At 36.7% G+C, this 15878-nt stretch overlaps 1 protein-coding gene across 1 annotated transcript in view; it reads left to right on the forward strand.

Moving 5' to 3' along the window:
- Positions 1–15878, forward strand: part of TCERG1L (transcription elongation regulator 1 like) — a 228374-nt gene that overhangs the window by 188210 nt on the left and 24286 nt on the right. Inside the window, exons 9-10 of the mRNA XM_058189233.1 lie at positions 8529–8595; positions 14015–14150. Coding sequence (XP_058045216.1) covers positions 8529–8595; positions 14015–14150 — 203 coding nt within the window. The remainder of the gene's footprint in view (positions 1–8528; positions 8596–14014; positions 14151–15878) is intronic.

Below are 15878 nucleotides of genomic sequence, written 5' to 3' on the forward strand. Positions count from 1 at the left end.
CATGATCATACCACTATAGCTATTACTCCTTGTTGTGTCTCGCCCGCTCCCCCTGCCGCAGCCGGGGCCCTCTTATCTCCTGCCGGATGCTGATAGTTCGGAAGAATGTCCTGGCATGCCTCCAGGCCCCAGCCCTGGCACCATGCCCGGATAGGCCGAGCAAGACGAAGGGCCTGACGTGCCTTCAGCCCCCAGTCCTGGCACCATGCTCAGGCAAACGGAGCAACTAAACCCCTCCCCCACAGCATGTGAGCCTGAAGAATGTGAGGCCAGTCATGAGTTAAAATTGCCAACAGCTGGAGGCTGGAGAGATCCTCGCTTCCGGAGAGTTGAGAGGCGACATCAGCAAAAGGAAGGGAGGGGCAGGCCTGGATAAGTGCTGAGTCATGGAGCCACACCCCATGGATGTAAAGGATCTGCTTTCTGGCATTCTCTGAGTCAGGCAAAGTCTAACTTGGATTGCTGAAGTCACTTCCTGGTCTCCTGCCTGCCTTGAGAACTCTGATAGGACTTTGGCAGAGCTGCAGAGGTACGCTTGATACGGACTTCCCTGACCCGGCCGTCAGCGGAGGAGTGGGACACGACACTCCTGCATTGGCATGGCACCCATTTGCCTGGCCCTAAGCATGGTACAGTGTAAATATTTGTATATATATATATATATATGAAGCTCCATGGAGCTTCCAGAACTCCACGGTAATAAATTTCCCTCCTCCCCCAGGCATGTATTTCTTAGACTCCATCTTTCAATCATATGCACATGTGCTTGAAGGTGACAAGGTAAATAAAATCAGATATGGAGCTATTGAAGACAGCTGCATCACAACATGTGTATCATTTTAAATACTGAGAACATCTTTGCACAATCTGATGAGACCCATTTATGTTCTGACTGAGGGTTGGAAGGCAAGAGAGAACATTCCCTTCCTTTGGAATGACATTGAAGTTAGGAATTGCCTGTACATGCTTAGACAAAACAAGATGGGAGTAGGTAGTCCTTGACTTATGACCACAATTGGACTGGAATTCCAGTTGCTATGTGATTCAATTATTAAGTAAGTCATGACTGATTTTATGTCCATTTTTACTGTGGTTGTTAAACAAATCCATTTAGTGAATCTGGCTTGCATCGCTGATTCTGTTTGCCAAGCATCCAAATCCCAATAAGGGTGAGATGCCACAGTGGTAACGTTGAAGACATGTTTTAAGTCGCTTTTGGGGGGATCATTGTATCTTTGACCTGTCATTAAACAAACGGTCATAAGTCAAGGACTATCTGTACTGCTTTGCACAATATATCTCCAGGAAAGTTTTGGCCTGTGTTTTGGTGCCTGAAATAAATAGGGAATTTGAGCAAATAACTGAATAAATTGATTGGTATATGCCATCAAGTTAGTGTGGGTTCCTTAAGAATTTCTTTGGGTGGTTTTTAAAGTTTATTTTGTCATTTAAGGATAGCAGAGAGTGCTGCTGTTTTGGTTTCCTTCCTTCCTGTCACACCCCTTTCTTTACCTGTATCAGCATTTCAGAATATCAGTCTCTCTAAGCAGTCTATAGTAAGATAAAAGTGTGCAAACAGTTTTTAATAAGTTTTAAGTCATTGCATAAATACTCTAAATAAGCCACGTTAAAATTATTGCTATTGAGACAGATGTTGATTTTGTGCAAAGCTGGTACTAATGTATTTTAAACTTTCATTATGCTTATTAAATGAAAGGGAAGCTAAAACTGACAAAGCATAATTATAATTTTTTTTAAAAAAATATTGTACTTTAATATCCCCTCTTCCGTGGCATATACGCTTGAAACTCAGGAATGATTAGAAAATGAAAAACTGCTTCACACCGATATGAGAATACATGTTCATTGATGTTCATAAAGATGTTGTTAATTTCATGTAATGAAACTCATTGTGTTTTCTGGATAATTGATTCTGCTACTTCTGAATGAAGAATTAAAGGTAGGTACGGAATAGGTTAGTCTCGTGATAGATGTATCAGCATGAAATTCTTCTCCTTATAAACTCCATTCCATATCACTCTCCCTTCTCCATGTTTTCAGCTCTCCTCCAACAGTTAGCAATTCCAGCTCTATTGATCATGCATGGAATCATTTGATGTATTCTGGGTTCATCTACAGACAGTTGAATTATGCTGCTACTCTACTCTTGTGTGTGGATTGTGCTGTCACATTAGGCAGCCATTTTTTCCCACAATTGTGAAAGAGTTCATTTAAAAAGAAAACAGGAGAAAAATGACAAGGAGGCAAACTGCAAGCTGAAGGCTTAGGAATTATGGTCTTACTTTAAAGAAATAGACGACAATTTTGATCTACTTTTCAAAGAAGGCTTTGAACAACAGGAGTTTTAAAGCTTAAGGAGGTTTTGAACTTCAGTCAGAATCAGTAAAAGCAGCTCCTTGTCTTGTTCTGTTTTTTTGTAGCCTGTCTTTTAATAGGTCCTCCTTGAGGAATCAGTCTAGAATATTGTGTCCAGTTCTGGGAACTACAGTTCAAAAAGGACAATAACAAATTGGAGTAAGTTCAGAGGAGGATTACCAAGATGGTAAAGGTGCTGGTAAATAAATCCTAAGAGGAATGATTAAAGGACCTGGGTATTTTTAGCCTGCAGAAGAGATAATGGGTGAGACTTACGATAGCCGTCTTCCTATATCTGAAAGGATGAGTCATAGAAAAGAGAGTGGGCATAATTTCCTATTGCTCCAGAGTACAGGATCAGAATTAGTGAGTGTTGTGACCTAGGCTTCCTGAGTCATTAAAACACAGGAGTAGTCCCAAAAACCTCTTTTATTACAACAGCTGTGAATTATGTTCATTTACAGCTGAGTCCCAATTAGTTGCAAAAAGTCCTTCGGGAGAAGTCCTTTGGGATAATCACCAACTTTATCTCCTTTGACACTCTGCCAAAGACCTACTTGGCAAACCTACACGTATTCCAGAATCAAACAGAAATGCCGACTGGGAACAGAATTAACAATGTTGCTTTCCTGCAAAGTGCCCATGTGCCTTTGCTCCTCTTTTAAGCCTATGGGAAGGGCCAATCATCTCCAGGCCTTACTCCCGAGTTGTCTCTTTTGTTTTAACTGTTCATGCCTTCTGGAAACTCTGTGCATGTGTGCACTAGGTACAGGCTCCTCCTGTTCCTCTGTCTCTCTGCTGTCCAACTTTGGAGGATCCAGAGTCTGTGCATCACTCCCAGATGGCCCTGGGCCCATCTCTGCCTCTGGTGCAGAGCCTTCATCCGGGCCTTCCACAGACTCCAGGACTGGCCCATGTTCCTCCCAGCCTCCTCACTGTCTGACTCCAGAGCCATCTCTGCAGGCTGCTGGCGGACTACAACAGTGAGTTAAACCTACAAGGAAGGAAGAAGTTTCAGGCTAGAACCTGAATTTTCTATTGAATAAGCTGTCAGCAGTAGAACAGACTGCCACACAAAATCGTAAATTTTCACTTTATGTGAAGTCTTCAGAGGCTGAAGGTCATCTGTCAGAAATTCTTTAGTGGATGCTATAGCATTGAGCTGTGGTGGCGCAGTGGTTAGAGTGCAGTACTGCAGGCTACTTCTGCTGACTGCCAGCTACCTGGTATTTGATTCTCACGAGCTCAAAGTTGACTCAGCCATCCAACCTTCTCAGGTCAGTAAAATGAGGACCCAGATTGTTAGGGACGATAAACTGACTCTGTAAACTGCTTAGAGAGGGCTGTAAAGCCCTGCGAAGCGGTATATAAGTCTAAGTGCTATTGCTATTGAATTGGAGCTTTGATTATCTTGTCTGTGGTCCTTTTTAATTCTGTGATACTATAATAATATAAATCTGTGTGGGATTATTTGATTATATGCTTTTCTGAAAGAAACCCTTTTTCCAAGATTCTGTGTCAAAGCCTGCTTGTCTCCTTAGAGAATTAAAAATTCACAGCTGGAAGCTTTTGAGAAATAGCGCTTGAAAATGGATTAAAAGATTGATTGTGGCTGTACTGAATGAGACTTAATCAGAAGCAAGAACAATGGATTAAAGCAAAATAAAACAAGACTCCTGATGGACATAATGCCTCTTGAAGTAATACATTAGGAAAAAGATTAGTGTGCTTAAGCTAGGGTCACAAATCAGGAGATGCAAAACAAAATGAAAGAAAATAGCCAACCACTAGCTGGAATCAAAATAAACAATTTACATTTTTCTTTGCTGGTATCTAGTGGTGATCTGCATTTTTGCAGCCCAAATCCAATATGCTTAAGCATGACTTTTAAAATGTTGACTCATTGGTCCATTCAATGTATTATTACTTGAATGAATGAATGCCTAAACAAACAAAGAAATATGTACTTTTTAATTGCAAATAATGGGTGTTTCAAGCCCAACTCTCATTCATTTAAATAAAAATTCAGATAGAAGAATTAGCCTAAAGTAACTGGATGCCTGGGAAGGAATGGCATATCTCTCACATTTCCTTTACGATCTCTAGTACTTGGTTCAAAATTAAAAGACGTCTGTAGCATTTCAGACTAATAAAAGTTATGAAAAGGTAAAAGCTTTCATGAGCCAAAGCTCACTTCATCAAATGTATGAAGTAGCTAAATTGATACATGTTTTAAACTGGGATGAGACAGGGGAAGGAGAATGGAAAACAGGGTGGCTATATAATACAAGTTCCTGGTGAGTACCTTATCAAACAATTAACAATTGTGTTGAAATCTTCTGAAATACAGGTAGTCCTCAACTTACAGCAGTTCATTCAGTGACCATGAAAAGGTACAACGGCACTGAAAAAAGTGCCTTATGATTGTTTTTCACACTTAGTACAGTTGCAGCATCCTCATGTCCATGTGATCCAAATTCAGATGCTTGGCAACTGGTTCAAATTTATGATGGTTGCAATATCCCAGGGTCATGTGATCACCTGTTGTGATCTTCTGACAAGCAAATCCAATGGAGAAGCCAGATTCAGTTAGCAACTCTGTTACTAATTTAACAACTGCGGTGATTCATTTAATAACTGTGACAAGACAGGTCGTAAAATGAGGCAAAACTCACCTACCAAATGTCTCACTTAACAACAGAAAGTTTGGACTCAGTTGTGGTCGTAAATCAAGGACTACCTGTAGCCTAAAACCTGTTGGTCTAGGTAAGTGCAGAAATATCTCAATTGTGCTAGTAAGTTTGATTTTTACCAGGATGGATACTTTGAGATCTGTGATGAAGTGAGTGCCATGGGTAGCTGAAATGCTTGGATATCACATTGTCCGTGTTTTGAGTTCTGAAGTCAATTAATTATTTTGTCCATTAATTCTTTTGGTTGAAGTTTGGTTTGCTTGTCCTGCATCAAAAGGGGCATTGATGACAGATGAAAGCATATATCATGACAGAAGAAGAATATGCGAAAGCATTCTAATCTTGTGTGTGAAGTGTGGAAATAAACAGACATCTGAGAGAATCCTGACAGTAGATTCAAAGTTGTGTTGTTTCTTGTGGCTTCTGATTCAGTTAAGTGTTTTTAATGTATGCAGGTATGAACCTGCCACCCATTGCCTGAGAAAGGGCATTTTTATTGTCCAGAATGTGATGCAGTTTATTAATAATACATTTGGATGACTTGATTGTAAGCTGTAGGTAACAATCAATGATATTCTGTTGATCTATTTTTTATGGGCTGTCTTTTAATATAGGCATTGATCTGTATATTGATCTTGTTGGATAGGTAATACAGTCCACTGAATTTATAGATGATGGATTTGGGAGTGTATTCTAGATGGGAGTCACATTGGTCTGCATAATGATGTGTTGGTTGTCCTGAAGAATGTTGATATCTATACAGCTACAGGTAGTCCCCAACTTACAGCAGGTCACTTAGTGATCACTCAAAGTTACAACAGCATTGAAAAAAGTGGCTTATGATCATTTTGCACATTTGTGACCATTGCAGCATCTGCATGGTCACATGATTTATAATTGGATGCTTGACAACTGACTGACTTTTACGACAATTGTAGTAGCCTAAGGTACACACACACACACACAAATATATATATATATATATATCCCCAGCCAATCAGAGCACAGCCAACCCCACCATCCAATCAGAGCACAACCAAACCCCCAACCAATCAGAACACACCTCCACCCAATCAGAACACAGCCAAGCTCCCAATCAATCAGTTCATACCCCCACTAGCAATTAAAAGGAAGAAACAGCTGCTATCACATATTGCTCCCAGAAGCACGAAGCTGTAAACACCTAGCCTGAAGATGACGAATGAGACTTCGTCGAAACGTCGGCAAGACACTTCCAATTTTACGCGGGAGAAAATCCGAATAACCAAAGACCTACACATATATATATATATATATATATATATATATATATATATATATAGTCTCGTCATCTTCAAACTTCAGCTCGTGCTTCTGGGAGCACAACTGAAGCCTGAAGATGACGAATGAGACTTCGTCGAAACGCCGCCAAGACACTTCCAATCTTACACGGGAGAAAACCCGAACAACCAAAGACCTGTATACAAACACCCGTGAAAACCTCAGAAAACATATATATATATATATATGGGTCTTTGGTTGTTGGGTTTCTCCCATGTAAATGAGTGTCTTAGCGACGTTCGACAGTCTCGTCATCTTCAGGCTTCAGCTCGTGCTTCTGGGAGCAATGTGTGATCGCGCTGAGCACAACCAAGCCCCACCAACACAGGACACACCCCAGCCAATCAGAGCACAGAAAACCCCCCATCCAATCAGAGCACAGCCAAGCTCCCACCCAATCAGTTCAAACCCCCACTAGCAGTTAAAAGGAAGAAACAGCTGCGATCACACATTGCTCCCAGAAGCACGAAGCTGAAGCCTGAAGATGACGAATGAGACTTCGTCGAAACGTCGCCAAGACACTTCCAATTTTACACGGGAGAAAACCCGAACAACCAAAGACCTATATACAAACACCCGTGAAAACCTCAGAAAACAAATATATATATATATATATATATATAAGATCATATAAATTTTATATGATCAATCATCTGACATGCAAAATCAATGGGAAAATCAGATTCACTTAACAACCATGTTACTAATTTAACAATTGCAATGATTCATTTAACAAATGTGGCAAAAAAGCGTTAAAATGGGACAAAACAAATTTCTCACTTAGCAATTTTGGGTTCAATTGTGTTATAAATTGAGGATTACCTATATTGTGTAGTTTTGTTGTGACATTAAGGAAGTGGGCTTTTATTACTTCAAAACTGATGGTGAAGTAGAAATCATTGAGGTCATGATGGAATTTGATGAGAAATAGTAGTTACTAAGATATGATGGATGGATGTCATAGATTAGTGCCCTCACCCAGAAATTCATATTATCTTCCCCTTCATTTTTCAGATAAGTTTGTTTCTATCTAACTTCCACAGAATACAATGATTTTACATTGATAAATGGTACCAATTTAAGATGGGCATTATTTAAAAATGTTCATATGTTGCTTTGTTATTCTTTGTGGCCATTTAAAAAATATTCTCATTGTATCTTTTCCAAAATGGAATGGCAGACTTCATATTTCTTATAAAGTAAATGGGTGACCTTTATATACTGTATATGTTATATTGCTCCCATTTTGTTCTTAAACTCAATTTAATTCCAGAAAGTAGGCAATTCCAGTGCCTTTTGACTAATATCCTTCGAATTGTTTGCTTTCCATAGCCTCTTGATTAAAGTTATTTGTTCTCACACTGAGAGAATAATGTTTAAGTATATACAATGTTTTTTTTCTTTCTAGACATTTTTAGATGGCTATGTGGTGATAAAGATTTTATAGTTGTTTAATATCACATTCTTGTGGAAAATTAGGTCCAATAAGTCAGATAATATTTTTATATACATTCTTGATACCTACAGTGTGTGTCTTTGATGGAGTAAGAGCAATTGGTGCTCTCCAGAAAGATTCTTGGGATTCAAGCATTCCAAATTCTTGGAATTTAAAAGAAGAATGATCTTATCTTTCGATGAAGATTAAATAAGATTCTAACCATTCAGAGATTAGAGTTTTATTGAAATGTTGCAAGTGTGTTAGCAAACCATAAACAGGATCGTTTGAGAAAGCCACAGCCTCAAAGTCTTGAACTAATTGGGAGCATTACTCGGAACCATGACAAATGGCTTATAAGTGATGAACTTTTAACATCTATTGATTGTTAGCATAATTCAGATGTGGGAAACTTCAGCCACATTACTGGAGGTGGGGCCTAAGCCCTTTTCTCCTAGAGCCTCTCCAAACATGGCCATAAATTCCTATTATTTTGAGTTGACTTGTTCAATGAACTATTTGATGATTGTTGCCGAGTTTATACTGTAAATTTACAAGGAATACAATTTGGCTCTTGTTAATCTGTTTACAGTGATTTTTCTTTAAATTTCTTCATAGCGCTTACAAATTATTTATTTATTTATACAAATTATTATTGTTGGTTTAATGACATATTTGTCACTAACTAGTTTGTTTCCTTTCAGCAGAAAAAGATGGCACAGATCCAGAAGATATGAGTGATGACAGCAGCATCAAAACAAAGAGAAACAAGTAAGTCTTAACAGTATTTAAAAGAGAGAGAGAGAAAGATAAGGAGAAAGCCAAACCAGGCAAAAGCAATTCCTCCTCCTCCTCCTCCTCCTCCTCCTCCACCACCACCAACAACAACAACAACAACAACAACAACAACAACAACACCTCCTCCTCCTCTTCCACCATCATCTTAGGCACAATAACACAGGTCATGATCAGACCACACTACATATAGTTTTGGTCACCATATTATAAAAAAGATGTAGAGACTCTGGAAAGAGTGCAGAAAAGAGCAACAAAAATGATTAGAACTGGAAGATAAAACATATGAAAAACAGTTGCAGGAATTGGATATATCTAGCCTAGTGAAAAGGACTAAGGATAACATGATAGCAGTGTTCCAATATTTGAGGGCTGCTATAAAGAAGAAGGGGTCAACCTATTTTCCAAAATATCAGAAGGCAAGACAAGAAACAATGGATGGAAATTAATCAAGGAGAGATCCAAGCTAGAGGAGGAGAAATTTCCTAACAGCGACAACAATTAACCGGCAGAGTGACTTGCCTTCAGAAGTTGTGAGTGCTCCATCTCTGGAGGCTTTTAGTAAGAGTCTGGACATCGACTTGTATAGAACAGTTTAGGATTTCCTGATTGAGCAGGGAGTTGGACTAGAAGACCTCCAAGGTCCCTTCCATCTGTTAATTCTGTTATCTTCAAAAATGCTCCGGAGCTGTAGTACAATCATTCAGAAAATGAAATACATTATCCTTATGAAATTTTGAAATATATTGTGTCTTAATAAGTCAAATTCAGAGAATATAAGGATTAGGAGATCTCTTCTGGATAATCTAGCCCAAACTCCTACCCAGTGGAGTAACACCATAAAACAACATCTCTGACAAATAAACATCTAGCCTCTTCTTAAAATTCCCAGAAAAAAAGTTTACTTCCTTCGAGGACAGTTTGTGTCATTGTTGAATAAATGTTATTGTTGGGATTCTTTCTTGATATCCAATCCAAAATAATTTCCTTCTAATTTAAAGCCATTGCTTCTTGTTTTGTCTTTTGGATGCATTGTATAACTGAGGGGAAATGCAAATATATACATTGTTTACCGATTCAGCCCATCAAATATTGATGATTGATAGATACAGAGATAAATGATGATAGATAGATAGATAGATAGATAGATAGATAGATAGATAGATAGATAGATAGATAGATAGAATGAATTTCAGTTAAGCAGGACTAGGTTGAAGACCAGATGGATCAATGAATAGACTCTCCTTTTTTCAGGGACCAATTACTCCATTGCACTGCAAAAATGGCCAGTCACAAATGAGGAATACCTAATTAAAGAAAGAAAGGACAAAGAAAAGGCTGCTTTGGGTCTAATCTTGCTGATCTTGAATACACATTGATTGAGATGAAAAATAATTGTGCTGACAGCCTCTCCCGAACCAAACTTGACTGTTTTGCTCCCAGTGGACTAGTAGCAACATAGATACTATCGTAGAAATTTCTAGTCTGATCCATTATGAGGGGCAACATGGGATTTACTTACTGTTTAAAAACTATAAGGCAACCCAAACAATCCCTTCCTTATTTAGCATTTCAAAGCTGAGCCTGCTTTCAATGATCCTAGACTCCTTGTGATCTCTTTCTTCCTTAGCATTTCCTTAATTTACCTTTTAGTTTCATGATAATTCCAGAGATAAGCATGTGGATGTACACTTAATTTATTAAAGGTTTAAAAAAGCGTTTGAATCCCCAACTATCTCTAAAAGAAAAGTTCTATGAAGGAAACATTATTGTCAATCTTGTTAAAATATGGAAAATCAAAAATCAGTCCTCCAAAGAGATAAATGGAACTGATCTAACCACTCAACCATGTCCATGGAAAAGGTGCCACTACATATCAATATTGATTTTCTTGTGGTACTAGAATTCAAGGAATAACTATGGCGCCAGCTCACAGCAGAGTTAAACAATGTTTTTGTTCTTGTAATCTGGGACATTCAGAATATTTGTGGATAAGTGCATATATCTGTTTCACCCTTACTAAGTTGCAATAGCATTGGATGAGTATCTTGAGCTGAATGCAAAAGTAGCCTGTTTCTATCTTGGCAGCTACTTTTCTATAATATGCAACTTTTGAACCTTAATCAAGTTAAGGAATATAACAAATCTAAGTGTCAAAATATCCTAGTGACAGTATTGCCAGCATGGATCACTATATAATGGACTGTTTTAGTCATTGTTAGTTCAACAATATTTGTTTAATTATGAATAATATATAGTGATATATATCAGGGGTCCCCAACCTCTGGGCCATGGCTGTAAGCTGTTTGCAATCAGGCCACAGAAACAGCAGGCGAATGCGCGCAAATGAAGCTGCATATATGTACTTTCCAACAACTTGCATGGGACCTTCCCTTCTTCCACCCTCCACTGGTCCACAAAGCTGGAATGTTTGGAGAACTCTGATATATATTATTCACTAGGAAGCTAGAAAATGTGATGAATTCTGATAATAATCACAGTTGATCATAGCACTTTGGCCAAATTGATAAAATAATGATTGTGAGTAGTAGGTTTGTTTATCTATAAGATGTCCACTATTCAGGCCAAAACAGTTTTGCAGGTTCCTGTATTCTGGAAAGATTGAATAAAACTCTCATATATTTTTTATATGAAGACAGTTTCTATGATATTCTTAGGACTTAGGAAAATTTAAAATAAACCTGTGTGTAGTTGTTGTTATTGTTGTTGTTATTATTATCATCTCTTTTATTCATTAAACATGAAACTCAGTCAACTGAACATTTAAAAATATGTCACAAATATGATTGACTAGTTCTAATGGTTGATACAGGTTGCTGCCAGCATCCTAGGAATCTACCAAGTATCTTCTTAAAATATATGATGTTCTGAGTAGCACAGTTTTTTGCAGTTCCGCTGGTGTTATTGTAGGAAGCTGCAATTTCTTGATGTATTTTGTAAAATTCTTGGACATGGTACCAAGTGCCCCGATGACAATGGGTATCACTGTTATATGTTTCATCCATAGTCGTGTAGTTTCGATGGCCAGGTCGCAATATTTAGTGATGGTAATGGTGATGGTGGTGATGATGATGATACATTTTATATTGATCTTTCTTTTTCATATTTAGATAATGATAGATGACATTTAAAATTATGCAATATTAATAAAATATGATTCAACTTCATTTGTTTTCTTCAAACTTCAGAATTTTAATACACTGTTTAATAGTGTTTAATTTGCATAATGCTTTAATTCATTTTTTCTTTTATGGTAGTTTTAGCTGCAAGTATAAGTGCACAACTATTATATTTGTTAAATCATTTTAATTAACTATACTGGAAGAAAGAGATTCTCTCTGGCTACCTTTGCTGATGATTTAACTTTCTGGTTCCCATCAATTTCACTGAATATTAATACTTGGTAGTTACCAGAAATTAGATTGGTAGTTTCATAGATCATATTATGGAATATTATAACTTGAAAGAATTAAAATAGCTAATACAATATCCAAGTCACTATTCTAATATGAAAAGTGACATTTTGATAGCTTTAGTGCTACTAATATCATGCAATATCCATTTTAGTGTAATTTAAGAGTGAATTTTTTAATACAATTATGGATGGCAAGAAGATAATACTGTAAGTTAGGACTCATATTGCTTAACTGGGGAATGCAATTTATCACCTGAAATTTTAACATTTCTATTACAATTGACCCCCTCCCTCGACTGTTTCTAATCTGTAGTTCCCTTGGTGTCCAAGTTGTATGATTACTGAAAGTCAGTCTCCTTTTATTAAGTTTTTGAAATCAGTTTCCTAAAATCTGTGATACATTTAAAACAGCAATTTGATTGAAAATATGAAAGAATAATTTGCAGCCTCTGACACTTATTGATTTGTTCTGCAGCCTCAGAATCTGGAAACAGGAAGTCTAATATATAGACTTCCTCAAAATATACTTCATTAGAAGAACTGGATAGCCAGGTGCCTTCCTTTTTTAAAAAAATTCATCATTCCAGAAATTAGTCCATCAAATTAAAAAGTGTAAATATATTACTTTTTTTTTTAATGCTACGGTTATTTTAAAAAATCTGTTGCAGATGAGACCAATTATAACAGTTAGAAGGGAAGGTGGAGCTTTATTTAACCTGTTCTCTATTTGTTGTATTGTTCATTATTCTTAAAAAAGAAACAAGTAGAAATTAAGTTGGGATTTGAGGAGGGACTGATGAAGGTTCTTCTTTTAAATTTCTTTACAAGAAGAACATGAGCAATGTAGGTAGTTGAATCACTTTTTTTTACTCTTGTAATTGTCTGCACAAGACCTGCAGTTTTTTAAGAAGTGATTTGCCATTGCTTCCTTCTAAGGGCTGAAAGAGAGTGGCCCAAGGTCACCAAACTGACTTTGTGCCTAAGGCAGGACTAGAATTCGCCATCGCCTGGTTTCTAGCCTGATGTCTTGACCACTGCACCAAAGCTGGCTTTCAGTTAAATTACTTTTATAGACCACATCTTCTCTTTATATCTCTTTGTGTCACTTCTTCACATTTTTTCTTGACTAAGCAGATAGTAATAGGTGAACAGAATAGAAAGATGAAAATAGCTTCTTACTTCATTGATTTCCAAGTTCAACCGCCTTAAAGTAGGAAATGTCTTGTGAATATTTTTTCTCTCTCTTGCCAAATGCTCCCAAAGATATTTTGTGAATAATTTCAGACCCTGATGAGTCTTGCCAATAGGAATAGATTCGGCAATATATCAAACATTTAGTAGACTGCTTCACTTTTAGTTATATTGTTTTCGGTTATTTTCTTGTCATATTTTTTTTTCCTACCCATCATCTTTTCCTTCTCTGTCATGTCTTGTTAAGTAACAAGAAAAACAGAACAAAAACCAGAACAAAAACAACAACAACAACCCCAAGGGCAAATTCTTCATGGGATTCGTTGAACTTGTCAACATATCCATGTTATCAAGCGTCATGTTCATCTTTAAGGATTCCTTATACATTTCAGTGAGCACACAAAGTAATCTATTTTAGATCTTTGCCTAAATCAACAAATACTGGAAAGCAACTTTTGAAAATGATGCAGACACTTGGATAGAGAATAGTGGCAGTAGCCCTTTTCCTACACATGGTTTTAGATTATTTGAAAAAAGCTTGTTTTTAAATGGTCAAAAGTTTGTTCTAACACCAGAGCTTTGTGGTATTGCATTTAACTAGATAACATGATAACACATTGTCTCAGATTAAAATTTAGTAAAAACTTTCCAAATTCACTACAGAGGAAAATATGTTGCTTGTATTTTCCTAGATGTTCCTGCACTCTAAAGTTTACCAAGAGTTTAAAAACGCATATATCACTTTGTGTATCTCTTCTATTATTTAAGGTTGGAAAATTCACAGAATACAGAAGTAGAAAAAATAACAATGGAAGAGAAAAATGTGAAAACATCAGAACATCCGATTACCCTTCCCTTGGAGGAACGTATTACCCATTTTCGAGATATGCTTCTGGAAAGAGGGGTAAGAAATTGCCTACAGTTTTCCTGATTCCTGTAATATTGGGCAACATGATATAATCTTAATATATGTAATAGATACATTGCAACAGACTAATGTTTTAGACTGGTTGTTAATATTATGTTCTTATCAATAGATAACTCCACTGTTTGCTATTAGGTTGTTGCCATTTACTGTGCACAAGCTTAGCTTTTTAAAAAAGAAAACAATAAGAACATGATTTGTGTTATCAAGTTTCTTGATCCTGTCCATGTATTGGGTATGTCTAATCTAATGAAAAGAAGGACTAGATGTCAAACTATTTTCCAAAAAACCCAAAGAGTGGCACTGTTCTAATATTTGAGGGACTCAAATTATTTTGCAAAGCATCAAAAGGCAAAACAAGGAACAATGGTTGGAAACTAACCAAAGAGAGAAGCAAACTAGAACTAAGGAGAAATTTCCTAATAGTGAGAGCAAATGACCAATGGAATAACTTGCTTTCCAGTTGTGAGTTGTGGGTGCTCCACCACTGAAGGCTTTGAAAAAAAAGACAATGGACAACCATTTATCTGAAATGGTACAATGGCTCCTGCTCAAGCAGAAAACTTCCAAGGTCCCTTCCAACTCTATTATTCTATGTTCTATGCTTATGCTTCTCTGAAGCATTTGCTGTTTCCATTAGCAGTTCAGTAACGTAAATTTCCCCAACTAGATTCTTGGATTACAGCTCCATAATCCACTCAGAATAGGTAATAAGATAAGAAATATGGAATCATAGTTAAATACATCTAGAAGCAAGCAGACTGGGGAATTTTAAATCTTATCCGTTGTGAAGTTATTTCAATGTATTGAGTTACATGCAAATTCCAAATTTTTGTTCTCTGCCTAATCTTAAATAATTATAGTATCTATAGCTCTAAACTATTAAATGTACATTTAATGATATGATATTCTTCATGAGGATCTTCTTTTAAGTTCATCATTAAGATATCATAAAACTATAGTTAAATTGTGAAAGACTTCATTTTGCTACATTAAAATTATTGGCCCATTATGCAAGCATTTATTTAGCAGCTGTGAGCCAATAGAACTCACTGAGTTTAATATTTTTGTTATATTTCATCCTACAGTGGTAGTCCTTGAAATTCCAGGTCTACAAGGGAAATCACACTGATCTTTATAATGCAATCAATGCTCTCCATTTTTGCAGGATGCTGATTGGAAGGGAAACAATGTTGTGATCTTCTCTGTCCAGATATCTATAATGTATGAGATTGCATTGTAGAGAAACAGCTCCTGCTATACAATGTTTGGATACATTGATAACTAAGAAAAGTAAATTTAGCATCCTGGAAAGAAATGTGTTTTGAAATTAATTGGATGCTCATGCTAGCCTTCAAAGATTTTTTTTCCACTTATTTTTAGTTAACTTCACTCGCAAGTTGCTTTGAAAACCAGTCATAGGTTTATCCCATATCTTCTAAAAGTACACTACAAATCATTAAAATTGGGGATTTTTTTGGAGGGGGGGTGCTCTCTGCACACATATCATAATCTTTATACTTTGATTTTTCTTCAGAAACAATAGCCACATTTCCCATTAGAAATAAAGACTTCTGAATAAGTGAGATTAAGAGGACATAAGGCAGGAGTAGCTGTGCTAGACAGTTGCAGTAAATACAAGCCTAAGCAATTGACATGCTAAAAACAATACTTTTAATTGTGGTATGTATGTTTATTGATTAGAAT

The sequence above is a fragment of the Ahaetulla prasina genome, chromosome 6 (assembly GCF_028640845.1).
Source record: "Ahaetulla prasina isolate Xishuangbanna chromosome 6, ASM2864084v1, whole genome shotgun sequence".
Lineage (NCBI taxonomy): Eukaryota > Metazoa > Chordata > Lepidosauria > Squamata > Colubridae > Ahaetulla > Ahaetulla prasina.